This window comes from Melozone crissalis, unplaced genomic scaffold, assembly GCF_028551555.1.
Source record: "Melozone crissalis strain CALT ecotype California unplaced genomic scaffold, PUWL_Pcris_2 ptg000014l_1, whole genome shotgun sequence".
Classification (NCBI taxonomy): Eukaryota; Metazoa; Chordata; class Aves; order Passeriformes; family Passerellidae; genus Melozone; species Melozone crissalis.
The window spans coordinates 16,120,501-16,144,691 of NW_026535792.1; the positions used below are offsets into that span (position 1 = coordinate 16,120,501).

The 24,191-nt window shown below is 41.6% G+C and overlaps 2 protein-coding genes across 3 annotated transcripts in view; one reads left to right on the plus strand and one right to left on the minus strand.

Annotated features, from left to right (window-relative positions):
* Positions 1-5,632, minus strand: part of SCAPER (S-phase cyclin A associated protein in the ER) — a 132,878-nt gene extending 127,246 nt beyond the window's left edge. Inside the window, exons 1-2 of the mRNA XM_054272915.1 lie at positions 5,557-5,632; positions 3,033-3,150 (exon numbers count right to left, since the gene is read on the minus strand). Of these exons, the coding sequence (XP_054128890.1) occupies positions 3,033-3,150; positions 5,557-5,619 (181 nt within the window). The 5' untranslated portion in view covers positions 5,620-5,632. The remainder of the gene's footprint in view (positions 1-3,032; positions 3,151-5,556) is intronic.
* Positions 5,633-11,661: 6,029 nt separating this feature from the next.
* RCN2 (reticulocalbin 2) lies at positions 11,662-22,752 on the plus strand. Of its 2 annotated transcripts, none has more exons than XM_054272796.1 (7): positions 11,662-11,775; positions 11,886-11,991; positions 14,754-14,950; positions 17,437-17,550; positions 18,273-18,369; positions 20,039-20,181; positions 21,952-22,752. In XM_054272796.1, the coding sequence occupies exons 1-7, from the start codon at positions 11,674-11,676 to the stop codon at positions 22,102-22,104; spliced, it is 912 nt and encodes a 303-aa protein (XP_054128771.1). In that variant the 5' UTR covers positions 11,662-11,673; the 3' UTR covers positions 22,105-22,752. The 2 variants fall into 2 exon arrangements, with proteins under 2 accessions (XP_054128771.1, XP_054128772.1); XM_054272797.1 differs by having other exon boundaries at positions 17,449-17,550.
* Positions 22,753-24,191: the final 1,439 nt, after the last annotated feature.

Sequence of the window (24,191 nt, forward strand, 5' to 3'; positions counted from 1 at the left end):
TTAATTTTATAAATTACTGTAAGGGTCTCACCCAGAATATAATGGCCCTGTATTCACCTACCTGCACTAGACTGGATTCCCATTCATTCCAGTGAAATTCAAGGCTTGGAACTGATGAGCCTTTAAGAGTCCCCTTCCCTCCACACTTATTTTCTGCAGCAGTCTCCTGCTAAAACAGTGGAATATGCTGCAAGCTCCTCAAAGTGTGCCAGGTACCTTTCAACCACTAAAATATGTTTCCTTACCCTGAAATGCTTAATCTGCAAATGAATGCTGTATGGCAAGAGCCCAAGTGATTTTAAACAAATAGGGAATAGGAAGAGAACAGTCACAAATACCAGATTTTCCAATTTTTCTACACATCTCAAAGTTCCAAAGGTATCTTACCATCTATTAACATTTACATGTCAAGCCTCTGCAATTTTTAACTGTTGCGAATTTGTGTGTAGTTGCTTATCTGCATTCAGTGCCTCAAACTTAGTTCTAGGTATGTGAAATAATTACAAAGGAAAAAATTCTGAAACCCTCCACTGGAATTATCACAGCCTTCCAAGGTGGGCAAAAGCAATGTGACTGCAATTGGTGACTGCTGGCTGCAGGTTTGGAATGCAAATTCCATTCTGGAGACAGAAGACCAGAAGAGTGAATATTTCTGTTTCCAGACTCCTCCTGAGACACCAAGCTGACAACAGGGTTGATTAGTTTATCCAGCAGAATCTGGTGTGTACTACTGAATTCTGTGAAGGAGTATCTGAATTTCAATGGCTGGAAAGTGTTACAGTCACTCTCTCTCCTACACCATCACCACCATGCCTGGGATTCTGTCATGGCATTGATCTGTATTCATAATTAGAATTTCAGATCTGACATAACTGGGGTGCACACTGCTCCAAAACACACAACAGACCTATCACCTGCCAGTCCAGAAATCTCTTTCCTTTTTAAGGAAATACTGTTTACTGGCTGGAACTATGCATTTACAGAATGGAATCAGGAGGTTTTGATTTCTCTTTTATCTATGTATGCTATATAAAATACACAAGTCTTTCAGAGCAAGAGGAAAAAAATGGGAAGAACACAAGCACACAATTTTTAAAGGAAATAGAAAAAGGATACAAATGGAAAAGGTGAATTCAGCATTTTAATTAATCAATCCTCTATAAAACCCTCTATAAACCTAGTAATAAAAAGTGCTCATACCTTCACTGTGTCTGGAAAAAAAATCTCATTATGAATAACAGTATATAATTTAAAATGTTAAATCACACACTGGTGCTGCCAAATCAATACCTCTGAACATTATGAGCAGAAGAAACTGTCCAAACACAAAATTCTGCTTTGTACAGGAGAGTGGCAGGATTGGCTCGGGCACCCTGAACCTTTGGCCTGATTTACACAACCCTTGAACAAGTCAGAACTGTCCTAATCCATAATGTTGCTGTGTCATCCCTCAGGGACACAGCACACATGGAAGGAGCAGTAAAACATGAACCAGAGCTCAGTGACACCAACATAAACACCCCCCATGCCAGGCAAGGGCCAAGAGATAAAGGATCTGCCTCTGCCAGGCTTTTACTAACCACAAGTTCCTTTTCACAGGGAAAATTTCCATCAGGCAATAATCATCAGATCCTTTGCATTGTGCAAAAAGGTCAGCTTATAATTTAAGAAATATTAAAAAGAAAGCACCACTGACAAAGTTTAAAACCTACAATGGGGTTAATATGACCAAAAGAAGGAAATTAATACAGCTACTTAGATTTTAATTACTGTACATAACTACTATTCAATGAAAGCTAAAAATTCACTTTTACACTCATTTATCATGGTTTAGCAGAATTTGTTAGAGCAAATATTCATCTACAACTCAGAGATATTTTGAAGGAAAAAGCGTTAAAGTTTCTAAAATAATATTACAAGCAAGGTAGTATTCAAAAATAACAGACAATGAATCAACCCACCAGTTGCTCAAAAATACTACTGGAAATGCACAACATGTTCCCTTACCTCATACACGTTCATATCACCACCTTCCCCAGAACTGCAATTGGGAATCTGGAAATACTTTGGGCCCCAATTCTACTCTGCTTTAAGACAGTTGAAACTTTGCACCAGATATAGGGTGAATTATCTTGCACCTTAAGACATAACATTTGTTAGAAATGTCTTTTCCACTGGCAGAATCACAGAGCAGCTGAGTTGGAAGGAACCTCTAGAGATGGATTAACTCAACCTCCAGGCTGCCCAGAGCTATGTCCACGGAGGTTTTGAGCATCTCCAAGGAAGATGATGCCCACAGTTTTTCAAGGCAGCTGGTTCCCATGTTTAACCATCTTCACAGCATAAAAAAATTTACTTTTAGACACTTAAAATCTCCAGCACCTGGACAGGGACATGCAGCTACAAAAATATTTGAGATGAAGTTCTCAAAACCAGCATTCAGACATCTGGAACAGCTTGAGTAGGATAAAAATAAAAGTCAATTCCTGGCTCTTTAAGTCATCATACCACAAGAGAGTATTACAACAGTAATAAAACTGTTCTGAGGACTTGCATTACAGAAAGCTGTCCCCACATATCCCCTTCTTTAGAGAGTCTTCATTGGCATCTACCAAAGCTGAAGTGATCCCAAAAGAAACTTCCAAGTTTCTTTGTTTTACAACACAGAGAGAAATTTGTTAGATTGTTCTAAGTCATCCCTACAATTCCAAACTCCCCAGTTACAAGAGAGCACTTTAGGACAACATCATTGTGTTACACAACTATCTTGACAACATCAGCAGAAGGAAACAGTCTTAGATGTCACTTGCAGATAAATTAAAACAGTTTTGAATCTGCCACTGGAAGGTTTTACAAAGTGACCTGCCAACTACAAGGCATATTTTGTAAAAAAACTTCTAAATTACACTATGTATGCTAAGCAGAATATTTTTAATAGAGAAATTTTATGTAAGGAAAATATTTCCAGATGAGGAACTCCAGCTGACAGAGGGATGGAAGTGCAAAGAGCTGGAAGACTGTTAAACACATACCATCATCCTCCTTGTTTTCCAGTGGGACACTCCAGGCTATCAGGTTCCTTGCTGTCCGTCCCTCCTCTGCCACAATTTTCCTCACTTTGTCATGGCTGTTGGAGCGTTGGAAAGAAGCCTGAAAACAAGAAATACATGGATGGGCACACAAGAAAGAGAAATCTTTGGTTTGACATGATGATTTCATCCAGTATGTGGCTACACCATCCAACATGGTGCTGAATTTTCCTCAAATATCTGAAACAGGTGGATGCATTCCTTTTCATTGCCATTCTTCTGCACAGGAGCAGATTTACTCATCAGCATGGCACGGGAGTTACCACCCAGCCCTCAGGGTGGGTACCTTCAGACCACATCACTTTCATTTAATTGCTTGGCAATGCTGCTGGGACATCACAGCAGACTTCACAAATGTTTTAATTACCCTGTGTCAATTAGAACTAATTATACAAGCTGAAGGCAGCATGAGCCTTTAAAATACACGTGTTGGCTGATTGGTGAGAGCCTGGAGAAAGGCATGAGCTGTATGGGAACCATCTGAAGCATGAATAAAATCCCAGCTCTCTCACTGAGAAGACAAGAACCTAGAAAGTATTTCCTGGCAACTGTGATGGGCTGTTACTGCAAAGCTGCAACCACTCAAAGACAGAATAAGAGACCCTGGGATGCTCTCCATTTACCTAATAAACAGTTCTTTGCACGTGGGAGGTGCACCATCACAAGACATCTGAAACCAAGTACATTAAAAGTGTTTGTACCAACTGACAGATGTCAATCAGATAAAATCTTGCCTCTTCTACAGTGTAGGAAAGTTAATCCTCAAAAAGTAACTTGCAACAAAGCCAAATAATGTACAGTGATGATACACTTATGTGCCATGATAGCACAAACTGCTGACCAGGTTAGCTTTAAACACGGGCCAACTTAACCATAAAGGAGTTAAACAAACATAAGAATTACTTTAGGCACAAACAGACTGATTTTCTATAGAACTAATCAGGAGGTACATCTTTCCTCTTTTCATTTTTACCATCATATGGCTCAAGCCTGCAACCACTGCTACATCTTTAGAAAGAGAATACAATAAAATTACACTAAAAACAAATATATAAGATGAGTGGCTAGAATTTTTTAAGGCAGCAGGAAAATAACACAAACGAGAAACTCCTTTTACTTTAATGCTAATCTAATAGGTTTTAACTTGGGTTTCTCTCATGCAGATGTCCTCAGTTGCCTTTCTGGAAGTCACAGTGTGCCATCTAGTGCCTCACAGACTGCCCACAGACACTACCAGGCAACACAACACAGGAAGAAACAGCACTGCTCAAACTGTGAGGTTGTGGAAAAAAGAGTAAAATTACAGACCTTGGCCCAAAGCAACTCAAGTAAAGCACATAAAACCCCCAGAACCTGTACAGAACTGGCTCTAATCTATCCTTATTCTATACAACTAATTGCCTATTCTTGCTAGGAATTTCTAGTAAGAGTGACCATTTCTGCTGCAGCAAGTTTGGTTTGGGTTTTTAATCCCTTATTGCTTAATGAACTGAGTGTAAGACTTTGCATTAGTCCACAACAAACTAACTTCCCAAATTATTTATTTTTATACAAGCCAGAAAAGCTTAAAAGGAAACAATAAGTATCTCATCATGACATTTCAAGGTATTTTGTAGAGCCTAACTTAAAATTCTCATCTCTGTAACCTGGACCTCAGTCAAAAGGGAGGCCCCAGCAGGAGTCAGCAATGAAGAACTGCACAGCCAGAAGTGAGAATCACTGTGCCAAAGGCAGGAGTGGCCAGGAACAGCCTTTCCATCTGACAAGAGCTCACTGCAGGCCCCTCCCTCACACACTGACCCCTGGCTCTGAGTGCCCCCTCACCTGAATCCCTGCTGTTTGCCACTCAGCTAGCCAGAGGAGTTTCCTTCTGCCACCTGCTCTGCATCCAATCAGCCCTCAGGCCAAAGGAGGGACCAGAAACTGCTCAGCCTCAAACAGCAAATGCTCATTATTTAGTCTGTACTGCTTCTTGTCATGGCTATAAATACTAAAGGACCTTTTATGAGGATTCTTTTTTAAATGATGCTCACAGATGTAAATACATTGATGTAAACAAACCGAGCAGTTCATCCTCTGCATTCCCAAGGAAAAGTCATTCAGCTCTAAGCTCAGCCCCTTCTAAGAACACCACAAACACTGAGGTCTTACACTGCAGCACAGCTTGGATGAAAGCAGTTTAAAATGGGAGCCAGCTGAAAAAAGAATGAATGCAAAACCCCCACATACTAACACAACTAGAAAAAATACAAAACAGAAGAAATGCTCAGATTTATTCTACTGTAAAACTCCTTTTTGAAGGTTCCGCTCTACAGTGTTAATGAATAACATTTATTTAGCTCCTAGAATCAATACTTTCATAGAAGGTACAAATGAACTGATTAATTAATTAATCTCAACATGAAAAATTAGTTTTTCTTGCTATTGAAAAAACACCATACAGTGTAATACCTACTGAATGCCTTACCATCATGTTATAGCCTTCCTCTGCATCAACAGGCTCACTTATTACATTTTTGGATGACCCCATTGAGTTTTCATACCTGTGCCAAAAAAATGCAATTAATTATTTTACCTTAAACCACTTCTAAACTACTTTTAGCTTGCTGGCAGCATTTAGGTCATGTACATCAGATGAACACAGTAAGGTTGTCAGAAGATAATTTTATTTGTAAAGTGTTTGCATTGCTCCTAACTAAAAACAGCCAAAAGTCCAAGAAGAAAACAAAAAGAGACTGACACTACAGAAAAATGTAATTTTATATGTGGTTAGACAGGAAACAGTACAAACACTATCAAAACTTTCGAACAAATCATTGCATGGACTGCCCTAGAACAGTGATGCAAGTAGAATAATCTTTCCTGGGACAGAAAACTGGGCAAGTTGGTGATCAGTTCAGAAAGAAAAACAAATCAGAGATGCACTAACAATCAGCATCAGCTAATCAATGACGAAGTAAAATAAAACTGAAACTTCTGTTCTCATGGAACTCTAAGATGTGAAGGCTCCTGTACAAGTGAGCTCTGGCAAAGTGAACACTTTATGCAGCTGTAACAGAACCATTGCCACAAATGAAGAAAGGCCACAGGTGCAAATATTTATAGGTTTATCAAGAATTTCCAAAACAGTGCTAACAATTCTGAAATAAAGTTAAAACCTTGGCTTTAAGGTTGATAAATTCTAAACAGCTGAGTGCAGTCTAATCTTACTTATCTGAAGAATCAGACACTAAATGGAAATTAAAGACACTTCTAAATTATGCAAGGTCAGGTAAAAAGACAGTATTAACCTTTAATCAGGTCCAAAGTCAGATTTTGTTGACCTTTACCATGAATGACACTGCTTTAAGCAGACTGTTCACCTGTTCTCACATTACAGAAATAGCTGAATTTTCTAAAGGGATTTAGCCCAGCCTGTGCCAACAAGCCCACGGATCTCTGTATGCCTTAAGACAACCTACTGAACCCATACAAACCAAAATGTAATGCAGCTGGATGGAGTTTTTGAAAACAAAGATTGTACTTCTGCATCACTTCAGCCATCAGAACAGACCCACCACTGAGTCTTCAAACACTGAAGCATCTTAGAAAACATCTCTTGTACAGCAAACTTGATTGTAATCGAGGGATAATGAAAGCAGATTAAACTGACATATATATTTGAGGAGAGAATACGAGGATCCACGTATTTTCCCAGTAGTGCAGTTCATTTGCAAATAATGCAGAAATAAGATTCTGTATTTAGAGAACTGCACAGAGAAGGCAGACCCTGAGTACACTGCGAGACCTTCTGTGCTGTCAGCCGTGATTTTGTCTCCGACAGCAAAGGAAGAGCAGGGCTTTACACTAGGAACGACATGAGCAGTTTCTAAGATGCAAACAGCCATACAGCATGTGGCATTTGACACGGCTTCACAGCGAATTTCCTCAGCGAGGGTGCCATTCCCCCCACGCACAACTCCCGCTGAGGACAGGGGGGCCTGAAGGACGGGCGAGGTCCCAAGCACCGGGACCCCCCTCAGGCTGAGCCCGAGTCTCCCCACGGGCAGTGCGAGAACGCCGCGAGGGGCTGGCTCAGACGGACAGCCCGTTTCTCCCTCAAGGCACGGCCTGACCCACACCCACCGCTCCCGGTCGCCTGTAGCAACCAGGCTATCCGCGCCCCGCCTGGCCGGGCCGTGTGGCGGAGCCGCCCGCCGGGGCTGTGGGGGGGTGAGGCGGGCCCACCGCCATCTTGCCCGCGCCTCCCGCGCGCTGCCCGCTCGCGCCGAGCCCGCGCGCCGGCCACTCACGCTCTCCGCCGCGCCGTCCCGCCCGCGCGCGTCCCGCCGCGCTGACGTCATCGCACCCCGCCGCCACCGCCCGCCCGCAGCCGTGCCGGCCCCGCCCGCCCGGCCTGCGCATGCGGGGCGCCTGCCGGTGAGGCGATGCCCTCACCTGGCCCCACGCCTTCCACCCGCCCCGCCCGGCCATGCCCGGCCCACGCCGGTGAGGCGGTGCCCTCGCCTTGCCCGCGCCTCGCCCCACCCTGAGGAGGCCACTGAGGAGGTTCCCGCGGCCCCTCGGGCAGGGCCAAGCTCGGGGCTGCCCTCAGCCCCTGAGGAAACGTTGGGGTGCGGTCACAGAATCGATACGCTTGGGAAAGGCATCTTAGACCACTGAGTCCCATCTATGACTGAACAACACCTTGTCACCTGGACCACGGCACCAAGTGTCATGGCTAGTCTTTCCTTAAACACCTCCAGGGACAGTGGCTCCATCACCTCCCTGGGCATCCTGTTCCAATGTCTAATCACTGTTTTTGTGAATAAATTCCTGCAGATGTCCAACCTAAATCTCCACTGGTACAGTTTGAGGCCATTGCCTCTCATCCTGTCACCATTGCCTGGCAGGAGACCAGCCCTTACCTCCTGTTGGTAAATTGTGGAGAGCAAGAGTCTCCCCGGGCCTCCTTTCCTCCAGACTGAGCCCCTGCAGCTCCCTTGGCTGCTCCTGTTGCTCCAGACCCTTCCCCAGCTCTGTTCCCTCCTCTGGACATGCTGGAGCTCCTCCATGTCTTCCTTGTTGTGAGGGGCCCCCATGAGAGCCCAGGGTGTGAGGTGTGACCTCAGCAGAGCCCAGCACAGGGGATGGATGGTCACTGCCCTGCTCCTGCTGCCACAGCACTGCTGGCACTGCCCAGGGGTCCTGGGCCTTGTTGCCCACCTGCGCTCATGTCCAGCTGCTGTCAGCCTGATGTGGCTTCCTGTGCCAGTGTGATCACTGAGTCATGGCAGTCAGCCCCTCAGCACCCAGCCCCTCCCCACTGCTGGGAGCAGAGAAAAAGGGGACAGTAAATAACTGTGTGCAATACATGGGGTACAGGTATAAAACAGGCACCTAATCCTGGGATGTAACACTGAAGTGTGGTTTGGGCTACTGCGTCCAGCTTGCCCACCTGGGGACGGGTGGGGACAGTGAAGAGGTCAGCCTTCCTCACGGGGTCAGAGGCTTGGGAAATGTGATTTGTGAAGAAACACCAGACAAGTGGAATCTGATAAGACAAAAGGGGATGTGGTAGGAGTGTTCAAGCATGTAAAAGCATGATGTGAAAAGAATAATGCGTTTCCCTGTGTGTGACAGGAATAGCAAGAAGAAAGAGGCCTAAATGATAACCTGGACAGCTCAGGCTGTCATCTCTAAAACATTAAAAGTCCTGCAAGGATGGCAATAGATGGCTTGGGAGATCATACACGCTTCAGTTGGATCTGCAGCAGCAACAACACCTCTCAGAAATGATACATCACTCACCTGGGATTCAGAGCAGAGAGCTGAGCCATGAAGATTTCATCCAAATCCCTCACAGTGCCATCCTTTGACAATGCACTTATTATTTATCAGCTGCCTCCTCAATATGTGGCTGAGCTGAGTGCCCTGATACTGTGTTGCATCAAATCCTGCTGTTCTGGTTTGATGCCAAATCAGATACAGCATCAGAAGAAACTCCTCTCATAACCTATTTCCTCAGATATTAATAACTGCACTAAATGCAAAGAACTAGAAAAACAGGTCAGTAATGTCTGCAGAGTATAAAATACTTTCTGCAAAGTCTTATGAAACAATTAGAACATTCAAGAAGTTATATTTGGGTACTACCAAAGCAAATTACTGTCACTTGGAAATCCAAACACAGAGTATTTAAATGTGATGATCTTCATAAACTGCTGCTCAGTTTTTGCCCTTATTTAAACCTAAAATCAACAACTTTTATAATGGAAAAAGGAAGGATAATCTTTGCATGCAGGTCTTAGATAAATGGCCTCATGCAGCTTAAAATGTTTATGTGACAATAACAAAATATGTCAAAATGGAAGCCTATCTAAAGAAAGCTACTGTCAATCAATTCTGACAGTGTATAAATGACATACATTAGAATAAAATGAATTAAGGCTTATTCAAGTCAAGCAGTGATTTATAAAACTGAAATGCAGAAATGTCAAAAACTTACAGTGAACACCAGATGGATAACTTGACTTGTTAGAAATAACTGCTCAGGAACTGGTGCTTGTGCTGCTGGACAGCTGGTCTCATGCTGACAGTCCAACAGACCCAATTTACACTTGCAGATCTCACAGAGAAGTTGAACATGACCTTTTAACATTCTCTTTTTCTTTGTGTCCAAAAGAAGGGCTCCAAATAGATTTGTGACACACTGCATGTGATTTGGCTTGAAGGAAGGGCAGATTTTCCAGAAAAGTCAGGAAGTTCACCACATAAAAAAGTTTTTATATAGCATGACTGATATTCTGATTTAAAAATAGCTTCACTGATACTCCCTTTTAACTTACAATAGTGATGTATTTGCTATGCAAGTGGTTAAAATAATGGAGGGAACAGAAAAACTTCTCTCTCCCCCCCCCCCCCTTCCCCCGCATTCATACCAGAATGGTCTTGAATTTTATTTCACAACTGGTTTAACTGTGAGCTGGGAAGGGTCTGTTGTATTTTGACATGGAGAAGAATATGATTTTCTCTGTTTTTTTCTCTGATTCTTTTGCTTTTTCTCTGATTTTTTTCCTAATATATAGGATATAATGAATTCAATAATTATAAATGTGGTCTTGCAGGTTGTGTACTGAAATGTCCAGTCTGATACACTTGTCAACCCTTGAGATACACAGCAAAGACATTTTTTGTAGTGTTACTAATGCATCAGACAAAGAAAACAAAGTATCCTGAGTGCTATTTCAGAATCTAATCAAATCATATTTCTGACTTGATTGCTCATAGGATTTGCTTTGTCTACACATGCCGCAAGTAGAAGGACTCAATTCACATTTTGTACATGTGATTTATTAAATACTGATGGGAAATTTGACATTTAAACCAATAAAAGATATTAGACTTAACTCACTATTAGATTTTTTAATGGAAAGACATTTCTTATACAGGCAGGAAATTGCAATAACACATTTACTGATTTATTGCAATATTTTACTCTCGGATCTTCAAAATGAACTGTCGTAGCTCTTCACAGTTAATAGAATTGGGGGTGAACAGGGATCAGTCATGGAAGGGACTGGACAGTGCAGCAATTTCCATTACCTTGGGGCTTTGCCTAAACAATGGTGTTCATGGAAACACAGGTAGGTTAAACTCACCTCTTTCTGGCTAAAGGAAGAATTTTGAAAAGACTCTTGTATTGAAAAGAGAAAAAACAAATCTAACAATGGTCCTACATAAATCTCAACCCAGTAACAACGATTAATTTGACACAGTGGGGTCGGGATCAGAGCAATCCCAATTTCATGTGACAGCTGTTAGGAATTATATTCTTGGGGAGGCCCCTGCTCATTTACACGATGTATTTTCAGTTTGTCTGAGTGGTCAATGAGGCTAAATTTATTTTACAGCTTTCTATTATCTGTGTTGAACAGTTATTAAAACTTGTATTGATCCAGTTATTAATAACTCTTACAAAGCCTCGCTTCCCTTTCTCTTTGCCTCAGAAGCGTTACTTGTGAGTTGCACCCTTAAGCAAGACTAATGCTTGTTCCTTTTTGGTATAAAGCTTTGGCACACCTCATTTCCTGATCATCTTCCCCTTGCAGGGTTTGTTGATGCTTGCCTCAAATTCTGGTAATACAGAACCACAGAATATGCCGAGGTGGAGGGGACCCATCAGCATCATCCAGCCCAACCCTGTATCCTGTGCAGGGCATCTCGAATAGTCACTCCTACCATGTCCAAACGCTCCTCGAACTCAGTCAGACTGTAATAAATCACTTCAGTCTGACAGGCCTCACTGATGTTTAACAGTAGGATAATTCTCAGTATATCCTGACGGTATTTGGTACCTTTCGCTGGTAGACCAGAAAAGCCTAGGCGAGAGAGGCCCGTTCCCGCTCCCGAACCGCTGCCGCTGCCCGCAAGTGACACCCCCGGCCGCCTCCGCCCGCCGGCCCGATCCTCCTCCGCCGCGGGCCCGACCCTCCGCCCGCGGGCCCGACCCTCCGCCCGCCGGCCCGACCCTCCGCCGCGCCCCCCGCCCGCCCCCGGCCCTCTCCCCGCCCCTCGCCGCGGATCGCTCTGGGCGGGCGGCGCGATGCGGCCGGTGCTGCTGGCGCTGGGCCTGGCGCTGGCGCTGGCGGCGGCGAGCGGGCAGCACCGCGCCGAGTACGACCGGGAGGCGCTGCTCGGCGGGCAGGTGGGCCGGGGGCGGGCGGGGCCGGCCGCCGCTCCGGCGGGGCCGCGGGGCGGGCGCGCTCCCCGGGCCGGGCCGGGCCGCTGACGGGGCGTGTTGCTGCTGTGCCGCAGGAGGAAGCGGAGGAGTACGCGCGGCTCAGCCCGGAGGAGCAGCAGCGGCGGCTGAGGAACATCGTGAAGAAAATCGACGCGGACGAGGACGGGCTGCTCAGCGAGGGTAACGGCGGGGGCCGGGCGGGCCGGGCTGCTCCGGGAGGAGAACGCGCTCTACCCGTGACACAGCCCGTGGCTCTTGTGCTGGGGAGAATCCCTGTGGAAAACATCACGATCCCTTGCACAGTGAGTTAGAAACACTGACAGGCTCACACAGAGGCTATCTCTGTGCCTAAAGTTTCTGTTTGACTCCAGAAGAGACTGAGAGGGGACCTCACTGATATGTGTAAATACCTAAAGGAAGGTGCCAAGAGGATGGAGCCAGGCTCTGCTCGGTGGTGCCAACTACTTGGACAGGAGGCAATGAGCAGAAACTCATGCTCAGGAAATTCCACCGCGATATGAGAAAGAGCTTCTTTCCTGTGCAGAGATGGTGCATTGGCACAGAGTGCCCAGAGAGGTTGTGGAGTCTCCTCACTGGAGGTACTCCAGAACCTTCTGGACACAATCCTGTGCCATGTGCTCTGGGATGACCCTACTTCAGCAGGGAGGTTGGACCAGATGACCACCGTGGTTGCTTCCAGCCTGACCCATTCTGTGATGGAAGGAATGTGGCCAGCAAGAGTCAGTGTAGGTCAGAGCAGTATCAAGTTGAAGGTACCTCCTTTGCACTGGTACCTGCTTCTTGCATGTCTGAAGCTACTTGGAATCAAGTGGTTCTTCATGTTTGTAATCCTGTTATGCGCAAATCAGAGAGCAGGTGTAAGATGGAAAGAAAATACTGCAGCCATAGTACTACGTAGATGTGCTTCAGAACCTGGTGATACCAAGTGACATTGAAGGATCATATTGCATCATAGAACAGGATCATAGAACAGGCTCTTCAGACAGGTTTTTGTCAGTCAGACTTAGGAGCTCCATGGTAAACTCAGGCCCTTTCAGTACATCATTATGATAATCTAAATTTAATTTTAAACTTCATTATGAACTTTTTTTTGCTCTGCTGTGATTTTGACAAAAAAGTCTCTCATGTGCAGACACAAAGCAAGCAGAATCCTTGGTCAAATGCCAGAACATGATTTCATTAAAATGACACTAAACATGCAGGAAGCTTTCTAGGTGAGAGAACAAAATGCAGTTCTAAAGACAAGACCGAGTGTCTTTTGAATGCTTTTCACTTTATACACTAAATTTAATAAACCACACCCTTATTTCAGTGTTCCTGCAAGACTGTGTAGAGGTGAGATAGTCTGTAGCTTCAGTGGGATGGCTAATCCCTGTCATACACCACAAGCAGCTCACAACATGAAGGTTTTAAGGAAAAAAGTATTATATAAAAGGATAGGAATTCCAGCCATACTCTGTCCTCATAGTGTATTTACTGCATCTGATTCTCAGTCTAATGAAAACTTGCCTTCCTTTCACTTCCCAAAGGTAAAACTCACAGTGGAATGTGTTTTTACAGTAAGAAACTTATGGTACTGAAGCTTTTTGAGCTCAGTTATGCCTCACTGTATTGCAAAACTCTTGAGAACATCTTCCTTACTAGTGCCTCCATTTGGAGGCTGACAGTGAGAAAAGATGAAATATGTTAATGCTGCTTCTCTAGTGTTGGAATATTAATTATTTCTGATTCATGGCACTGGATATTATGTGGATATCACATGGCTGTGCCTCACACCTCAAGTGCTGGGAAATAAACCATTAATTATTGGTGCCCATCTTTGAGAAATGTTGCAATTTCTTGTAAGGCAGTGCTGGTTTGTGCACAAGCCTTGCTGGCACACACACCTCTGCACGTTCAGTCGATTCACAGAATCTGTTAGCAAGCTGGTCCCTTTGCTAATATAAATTCAGTACTCAAAATGTATTTAAAAAATCCCTTGTTGCTTTTCAAGGATATTTAAATAAACCTAATAAAGTTGTATTGATGCCTCTGCCAAGAAGGAGAGGATAAGATACTTTAGTATTTAATAAATGCTGTAAGATTTTTCTGCGTCAAAGTAGTGATTTCTATAGGACTCTTTTTTAGTCATCATGACTCTTCAGAGCAGGATTTCAGTTGAGTTGATTAGGATGTATAATTTTTGCAATGCAGAGGGAGATGTTTTTCCCTTCCAGGCACCTGAAAATAACTGAGAGATACTGGGAGAATATGTTCTCCCAGTCTTCTCTAAATGAAGTAACTTTAATGTGTTTCTGTCAGTTCATTGGTATATTAAGTTTTATTTCTTTTAGCTACATTTGTATAAAAACAAGCAGCTAAAAAACCTTTCCAAACTATGTGAGGCTTGATTTCAGCCCCAAGTAAAGGGAAAGTAGCACTACAAAAGTAGTTAATATTTTATTTTGGGTAATTAAGGCAATGACACAAAATAAAGTGGTTTTTGATTTCAGTTTGTGGATTTTTCTAAAGAAACCCCAGAGTGATGGGAACAATGGTTTCTTAGGATACCAAATGAGATTTAGAGTTGTGTGTCTAAACTATATTCAGCATCATTTTCATAAAACTCTGGAGAAAAAATAAGTGAGAAATGATGGTATAGTGTTGATTTCTTTCAGACTAGAAAAGACAAGGCCACATAATCATTAACAAACCCCCTGAAGTCTGTAGCTGTGATCTGTTCCCTCATTCAGTTACCTTGGAAAAAGCCACAGCATGGAGCAAACAGACTAGTTTGCTTTAAGTAACCTCTTGCCTGCATGCTTTCATCTGAATTGCAAAGTATATTCCAGACAGAATAGATCTGTGTCATCTTCACAATTTTTATGGTGCAGATGATTCTGATTCTCTTTCTTTTGTTATATTTTTAATGGTTTCCACAGATGAGCTGAGCTCCTGGATACAGCAGTCTTTTAAGCATTATGTTACACAAGAAGCCAAGCAGCACTTCAGTGACTATGACAAAGATGGTGATGGACTGGTGTCCTGGAAGGAGTATAACTTGCAAATGTATGATCGTGTAATTGATTTTGATGAGAACACTGTCCTGGAGGATCAAGAAGAAGAATCATTTCGCCAGGTAAAATGTTTCAGCAGCAGCTCCTGGAAGCTGTTGGCCAAAGGCAGCAATATTTGTTTATTGTGACAGAACAAGATGGGTAGAGAAAGCAGAGCAGCTGGCATATGGTTAACATGTTATGCTATCTGAGATAGGGGAGTAATTAAAGGAAAGTAGTGGAGTATTAAAGCTGCTACTGACAAAATAAAGACACAGTGAAATGGTACCTCCTGAGTGTATTTTTCTGGCTGAGTGGAGCATAAGTCTGTTGACAGTCTTACAGCAGAGCATGGTCTCCAGCCACCATCTTAAACCCAGGATGCAATCCATTGGGTGAAGTCTGAGCCTGACAGAGTCCTGCCCTCAGGGCCAGCAGCACTGGGGCTGGAGCAGAAGGAAGCTCTTTAACCCCTTGGTTGCACTGTTTCAGCCCTTCTTTCAGTTACTGCTCAGGCACTCAGTGTGGGCCTGTCAGTATTGCCTGCTGTAACATTGCCTGTCCATTAGAGACCCACAGAGAAAGAAACAGCCATTCAAACAGTTTTAAGCAATGAAAATGCAACTCCCACAGGTAAAAATGGATGTTTAAACACAGAAGTTGTGTGTGAGTCATGTCTATGAAAGCAGATGCTTAGGCAGGAAAAGAGGCAAGAGAGGCAGGAGAACAGGTTCACAAGAACCATCACATAGCAAAACTTGTTTCTTTCAAGTTCCACATTTATAAGTACATGTAAATGTTTCCCAGAAAGAGAATAAGTGTGTTTTTAGACTATTCTAGTCAAAGGTTTATTTTTTTCTGTGAGGATTGCTTTGTCTGCTTTTAGTAAAGTAGTAGTAGGTAATTTAGGATGTTAGCAGAAGTTAAACTAATATAGTGAACAAAGGATTTTACACATTGAAGAAACAAACTGTAAAGCATAGTATGTCACATAACTGAATAATTACATAGCTTTTAAATACCACAAGACTTTCAGAGGAACTTCCAGTCAAAATATTGATACCAGTTTTGGGACATTGGCATCATAGATACATAGGGAGCTATGAATCTGTAAGCTGGGATAGAACTGCTTGCTCATGTTATGACTTTACTGCTTGCTGCATTTTCCTGCCTGCTGGCTTCTCCAATGTAGATTGTAAATGAGCAGCATTGTACAAGCATCACAGGTCAGGCACCTTCAGCATTTTCCTTAGGTTTTCAGATTAATGGTCCTGCTCTGATCAAGGTGAAAGAGTAAGATACAGTTTGGAAGTGACAGCAGGTAAGAACAGGAGTTTACCAGGAGATGGCAGCCTTGCTCATCATTTCCCAAAAAGCTCTGGAAAACTTTCTTTCTCCCTCAATGGTTCAAGCTTACATTGCAGTAGAGTGCTTTCTGTAATCCTTCTGGATTGCCTTCCTAGTTAAACTCCCAGCTAAGGTTCAGCTTTTCTCTAAGAGGACATTTCACTATTTTGCAGAATAGTTAAGATCTTGCACTTCACTTGTTACATGTAATGCTCTGTGTTCATCAGCTTAGCCTGATTTTGAGGGAAGTGTCAATAGGTGAGATATAAACCAAAAGTACAATTTCAAATGGTTATTTGTAAAGTGTTTATGATCTCTTATTTGCTGGCTATTCCTGTACCCAGATCACTCACACTGATAACACAGCACACCTTAGGATGGGATTCCAAGATTTTTATATTTCACATGATCTGCAGTTTGAGCAGAGATTGCTTGTCAATGATGTGGGTCTGTATTTTGTATAAAGAGATTGTACAAAACAAAACAAGAAAAAAATAGGAAATCTTTGCACATCTGGAAGACAGAAAGTGCAAGACATTCAGAAATTATAACTTGCCTGCTTATATCAGATATTATTTCTTTTTTAATGGCATGCTAATATGTATACTTAAAACAGGTTAGAGAAGTGACTTTTAAAATTATCACATAAAATATAAACATAAACACTAAAATGTTTAAAATGATCACATTTAAAGGACAGCGGTCCTGTAGTAAAGGAATCTGGCCTTAAAATGGCTTCAGAAAAGACATTTTACATACATGATCTTTCACAACCTTCTCTGAACTACAGACAGCCCTTGACATAAATAAGATGTAGAGCTATTACAAAGTTAAGTGTCTTTAAAATGTAAATTTTGGAATTTGCAATGGATTCCATTAATTATAATAATGGTTCTCCAGTTTGTTATTTTAGAAATTGGTGACTTTTAGAAGAGGATGCACATATCAAAATGAGAATCCTTGGTCTTTTTATTATCTCTCTTTGGTTCATTTTATATGTCTCCTTAAATTGGAAAAAACAGGGGTTTTTGTGATTCTTAGAATAAAACCATCTCAATTAAAAGTGTTTTTCTTATTGCTCTCAGTGAGCTGTTTTTAGTGAAAATTTAACATCAGGATAGTATGAGTAGGTAATGTGAAACAATTAATATCCTAATGAGCCAGCTACTATTATGTTGTTTTTCCTTTCCAGTAAGGGCTCTAACTAAATCTATTTTCTAAGCTTCATTTAAAGGAGAAAAAACGTTTTGAGAAAGCTAATAGAGATGATGTTCCTGCTCTGAATGTGGATGAATATATTGCATTTGAGCATCCTGAAGAGGTGGAGTACATGACGGTAAGGTTTATAGGGGAAAGCCTTTACCAGCCTGTGGGTGGGGGTCTTTTCAATGTGTGTCCTTAGCCTCAGTGCCACAGGAGGTGGAGCAGTTATGGATATGGTTTGGACAGCCCAAATTAAAATTGGGTAATGTCTTTTGGATCCAGTGCTGGAGGTCAGGAGCTGGAGCAGGAGTTGAGTGCTTTCTTTGAAATCTGTTCCCAGAGTTAGGATTGCACAAGTAACCCACCTTTGGGGACTGGACTGACTTAGCCACCTCACAGCTCTGTTAGGCTGCAAATCCATCAGTGAGATTTTAGCTTTTGCTTTTGGCTCTCTGGTGGACAAAAGACCAGCCAGTTCTCCTAACAGTTCAGTTAAGTTGCAAGAATGCAAATTAGTGAATCCACCAGATAAGAAAAGAAATGTGAAATTGGATGATAGAGCTTTGTACATATTCATGTTTCTGAGCTGCTTTTGCAGTTTTGAATTGTGTTGAAGGATTCCAGCTCTATAGACACCTTTCAGATTTGGTTTTCATGAAATCTGACATTCTAAACTCTTAAGGACAGATCTGTTTTATTTCACAGGAACCAATTACTGCACTAGTCTGCATAAAGCACAAAAAGAGATTGGAAATGAGGGAGTCTTTCATTTAAGGAATACGTCATTGCTCTAAAATGATTGCTGTTTCTCTTGATCATGAGTTGCTAATTTTGCTCTTTGTATGTATACAAAAGGACTTTGTCATTCAGGAGGCTTTAGAAGAACATGATAAAGATGGTGATGGATTTGTTAGCCTGGAAGAATTCCTTGGTGATTACAGAAGAGACCCAAGTAAGGAAAAACGGGAAGGGGCATGAAAGAGGGAACTAAAAAAACTTTTAGTATGGGAGAATTGGATGCACCTTTATTTTCAGCTTTTCACACTAGACCTACAGATTCTGAGGAAGATTTTCTGTCTTAGAATAATTCTGTTTTCTGGAGCTGGGCATAGTAGACTCCTTATTTCAGTCTGCCCCATATGTATTTGGTGGTGGTTTGTGTGTAGGCCATTCCACAGTTTCCTTGCAAGTTGCTTCTTGTTTTCTGAAAGACTGAAATGAATTCCTGACCACAGAGGATGCAGCTGAAACAAGGTGCAGCCGTCTTTGCCAGCTGAGCACATCTGCAGGTCCAGCTAGCAGGAATGTGAGGGTAAACTGCCCTGGCCTTGATCAGCCTGAGCAGGCACTGCCAGCCTTGCTTTGGGAGGACTGAGCTGAGAGTTTTGTGAGTGGGGTGAAGTGTGAGGAGTCACTGAGCTGTTCCAGCTATCAGAGGTCTGATTGCTGCCTTCACTCTTTGGTTTGTTTGGGTTTGGATTTTTCCAATCTTGCCCTTCCTTAAACTCGATCTGTTCCTTATTTAACAAGAAGAAGGACACTTACCTGATGCTTATCAATGTTTCTCAATGAATATTTTACACACTGTATTTGATTTGCTAAAAGCTAGGGCAAATAATTCTTCCCATTCCAGAAAGCTCAGTTTTGTGGAAAGTCTGCTTGTCCCAAAGCAGTGCTAATTTTGAATTGCATCCTAGCTGGGGAGAGTTGTGTAAGCCCCATGAGGATATGGGGAACCAGGGGAATAATCTGTTTTTCTTCACTCTAATCAGCCACCTGGAATTTCACATTTTATAACCATCTTTGTTTGTCAGAGCCAGTAAAAACAACCAATCTCTGATGCAGCTACAGAATTCTTTATCTTTTCCCTGCTCTAACATGAAAGAAAGCTTTTCCAAGCCAGTCTATAAAAAGTTGTTGGAAAGGAGTGAAATTGTTGCAGTAATAAAGAAGATAACAGCCTTGTCTTACAACTTGTTAGCAAGACTTGAGAATCAGCTATGATTGTACAAACTACTGCAGCTTTTCTCTCCTGCAGACAGTGTTCCTGCAGCACTCTTTAAAATGACTAATAGGCTGCATGGGGGCTCTGATTCATAATTAGCTCATGGTTTGGGGCAACACTGCATGGTGAATTGTGACATAAAGGGAAAATCTCCTTGCAAAACCAAATGTTAGAAAGAAAGGAGAGACTTCACCTTTTCTTCTTTAATAATGAAATTGTAATTATTTTGAAACTGTTACTTACCTGCTTGTGATACCTGCTGCTTTTGACTTTCATAAGACCTAAAAAGCCAGTTCATGCTTGTCTGCAGTGTTTATAATTTTGATGAATTACTTCTCAATTACTTGAAGAGTTAAGGACAAGTGTGAGATTGCTGTAGGCTGCAGGATGCAATACCTGTACATTGGGTAAGTATAAAACAAGTATGCAAATAAATACTGACAGTAAATGAAATTGCTTTCCCTACTTTCCTCTGCCCCTTATGGTTTGTTTTTGTTTAGTGACATCACTTTTAGGTAATGTTTTATAGAATAAGTGTATCTGCTTAGGAGAAAAGATGAAAACCTCTGCTTTAAAGTGAAGAGTAGCTTTAAACTTTACACTTGTGTCTTACCAGCTGCAAGGGAAGATCCAGAATGGATCCTGGTTGAGAAGGACCGGTTTGTGAATGACTATGACAAGGATCATGATGGAAAACTCAACCCTCAAGAGCTGCTGTCTTGGATAGTACCCAACAATCAGGGTATTGCACAAGAGGAGGTTCGTGGTTTCACTGCTGGTTACATTTTAATTACTGCAGGGGAATTTTGAAGAATCACAGTGAAATGAGAGAAGCATTCAGATTTATCGTGTCTTAGTTATTGAAAAAAAATATCAGTAGATATTTGCATATATTTTTAATTTCTTTCCACTTTGACAAGGAATGCAGGTCCTTTAACTGCAAATGTGAAGTTCCTATTAATTGTGTAAATGTTTGTAAATTAACAAAGTGGTTTTGTACATGTTTAAATAGCTTATCTGCTTTGACTCAAGGGTACAGAATTTTAATAAGTCATTTTTAGTTGTTGTAGGTAAATCTAATGAGATGCACTACCTAAAGGAACAGCATAATTTTGAAATAAGAAATTGATTGCAATTCTTCTAACTGGATAAATCATCATAATTGTAGAACTAAAAACTGGTTTTGAGTACAAGAAAATGGAAATACTCTGTGATTCAAGATGGTGTAAAACTTTGATGATGCTAATTAAAATGGTTTAATCAGGAATAGAACAGCATAATAGCTTTTAAGTGGATTCTCATTTTAGCTTCTTTTTTTTTTTGTGGCAGTTTCCAGTCCCTGACTGCAGTAGAGAGGATTTCTGCCTTTCTTCTAGTAACTTCTCAGCTAAATTTTCCATGTCTTTGCTTTACCCTGGAGGATTTTGGTGTTCAGAATGGCAGGAACGCCAGGTCTTCCCATGGTCTCATATTCCTGGGGAAGAGAGGCACCTCCCTGTGTCAGACACACAGACACACAGCCCATGAGCTGCTCCCTGAGCTGCCCCCTGTGCCCCTGGGCTCTGGGGCCAGGAGCAGCCCTGTGGCAGCAGCAGCAGCCCTGGGTGCTCCTGTGTGGGACCTGTGGGATGCTGAGCTGTTCTGGGAGTGCTGCTGTAAATGGGGATCTGAGAGCCTTTGCATGGCCTGTTCTGGCTGTGCTCAGTTCTTAGTTCACAGAAATAGCACAGTTCTGACATGAGCTCTGTGCTGCTGGGGCTGTTCATATCTGTGTTAGCTTCCTTGGTTTGGGGTTTTTTTAGCTCTTCTTAGCAATCTGTCAGATTTTGGCTTACAGCAAGGCCATGCTGTAGTAATAGCTCAATTCTGCAACTAATAATTTGGTTTACTTGTTTTTCTAATTTGCTGCTTTTTCCTTTGGGTAATATAAAGGCTTAGCAAAGTCACCTGTCCTAAAGAGAAGGTAGCATTGATTCAGTCATAAACTGCTGTTTGAAGTCAGAGTATCACACTTCCATTTCAGCATTTCAAAATGACTTGAAAAACCTGGTAGTTAAATAACATAAAAATAGAAACATTACAATCTATTCCATTTTCAAGAATTGACATGTGTTGGCCAAGATGTTTGTCATATTAATCTTTCAGCTTTTGCCATGCAGAGTGCTTTTAAAATCCCCTTGGCTGATGTTTGTGCCCGTTATTTTTGGCTCAGTTACATTAAGCCAAACCAATCAGGAAAAGCAGGAGCAGAAGGATTCTCTAAATCACTGCATTTGTAGATGTTCAGCAAATGAAAACAAAGCCCATGTAATACCAGGACTCCATTTCTCAGAAATAAGTGGTCCAGTAGAGCTGCTGCACAACCTGTTAGCTTTGAGCTATGAAATTCTGGTGAATGAGCTACAAATAAAATACTCTGCATTTGGTTTTTCATCTTACTGCTAAACTTCCCTCTTTTTATAATATATAAATAAGCACAAACCAGATTTGTTTTAACTTAGTGCATGTGGTGGTCTATTTCTTTTACAGGCTCTGCACCTCATTGAAGAGATGGATTTGAATGATGATAAAAAACTTTCTGAAGCAGAGATTCTTAAGAACCAAGATTTGTTTCTTAACAGTGAAGCAACAGATTATGGTAGGCAGCTTCATGATGAACGTTTCTACCATGAAGAACTTTAGATTATTTATTTTGTAATCTTTTTTTCTTCCCTTTCTTTCATTTGAAGCTTTTGTTAAAAGCACTCATCAGCTGCATTGCAAGTTTCATGCTGTAATTACAGTACACTAATGTTTGTGTAAATAATTTGCATTCAAAATTAAATTGCCCTCCTGCAAACTTCCTGGGCCTCTTGTAGCCTTCACAATTAATTTGAAATACTTGCTGTCAAAATTCTGTAGTGTTGGGAAATAAATTACTTCAGGGTAGTACTGTATTGTGATGAGTTGTTCTACTGTACTTGAAGAAAATGGAGAATCTAGATGGTTCTGAAAGAATGCAAAATATACTAACTGAGACTACTATTTTTCTAATCAATAAATTAGGGCAGAGTGTGGGGAAGGTGGGGGGATGTTTAGAGTTAGTATTAACTGTGTTTTGTTTAATACCTTTGGAGAAATACTTACATAAATGCCTCAGTTGTTTAAGAGGTTTCTACTTGATTTTGAATGGTTTCTATACTGTGTTTTACTCTATCATAAAACTTGCTATTTTTACATCAATAGACAAGAATTATTTTTAATGTACAGTTGTAGAGCATTAGCAATGCAGTGGTATTTTACTGTGTCAAGACCTTCTTCATTTGTTGGATTAAAACTTAAAATGTTCTATCTTTCTGCGTTTTGTACATCTGTTTCTCACCTTGGGTCACCCATAGCAGCTCCTGGAGGTGTGAGCCATGTGCATAATGTCCAGTGGGAGCATTCTTGGCTTTATTAACCAGAGATGTGTCATCTGGCTGCTAAAGAAGATTAAAAAAAAAAGCAAGATATGCATTTAGCATTTTCTGGACAAGTTTGCAAAAGCAATTGTGTTTATTTTTTGATTTGCAGTAAATGGAAGGCTAAAGCATCAAGGCATTACATAAATAATATTAGTAGTAATAACCTCTAAAAGTTAACCTCAGCTGAAAGCTCCACAGGTGAGTGCTGTCCCATTTTGTGATTATTTGAAATAAGGGTTAATGGCACTACAGGTTCAGTGTAGGAAAGTCCAGATATTCCCTTCTGTCTCCTGGAAAGACAGACAAAGACAAAGCCTCACAGAACAGCTTGTGTGGAGTGTGATAGGGTTTTTTAGTTCCTTTATAAATAACTGGTAATGCTCTCACAGTGTTCTCCTTGACCAATGTTTTCCTTCCTCCCAGCTCTGTTGAGTAAAAGCAGCTAGTTCTGCCTTGTTTTTTTCCCAGGATACCACCTCTTAATTATGCTCAGAACAAATGGAATTCCTTTTGGGGTAAGTGCTGATGTGTCAGTAGAAGGTTAGAAATTTTGATTCAAAGCAAAACAACATACACTATATTTTTAGATATCATAGTAATAGAAATTCAAAACACTTTTTCAGTTTTAGTGGTTGGATGTTTTTCTACCCATATTTTTTTATGTCAGTTCCTTGGGAATATTAGTACAGCTCCTGCTACAGTGGTGGTGAGATCTGCTTTTTAAAAAATGAAGTCTAATAAATCCAGTGCTCAGGAATATTAAAACAAGCAAAAAATATATTATGGTGATGTTTCTAAATGAGTACATATGCAGAGTTTTGGCTAAAATAGGCTGAAGGAAGCTAAAGTGTTGCCTCCCATGATGCTAAAACAAGTCACTGCTGCTGAAGAAGGGGCATTTGGTCCAGAGGCAGACCTGCTGCAGATAGGTTTGGGACACAGATCCAAGGGTCCTTTTGAGACATAGAGACCTCCTCAGCAGCACCAGCATTGCCTCTTGGCTAATGAATGTGCAGTACTTGCAAATGAGCAGTGATTTGCATTGAATTAAGGCATGGAGAAAGCCAATGTGTTGATAAAGCATTCAAAAGGTGTCAGAGATATTAAAAACATCTTTCAGAAGGTACCTGAATTTATAACAACAAGAGGGGGATAAAAACCCAAATAATTTCATTTTCTCATTCACAAAGTACTTCTACTTTTCCCCCAAGAACACCCCAGTCCTGTTTGTGCTATTCAAAGCCCCAATGACATTGCACTTCTCCACAGTTCCCTTTTTCCTTTGCTTGCCTTTGAAACAACTTCAGGGGTAATCATAGTTTAAAC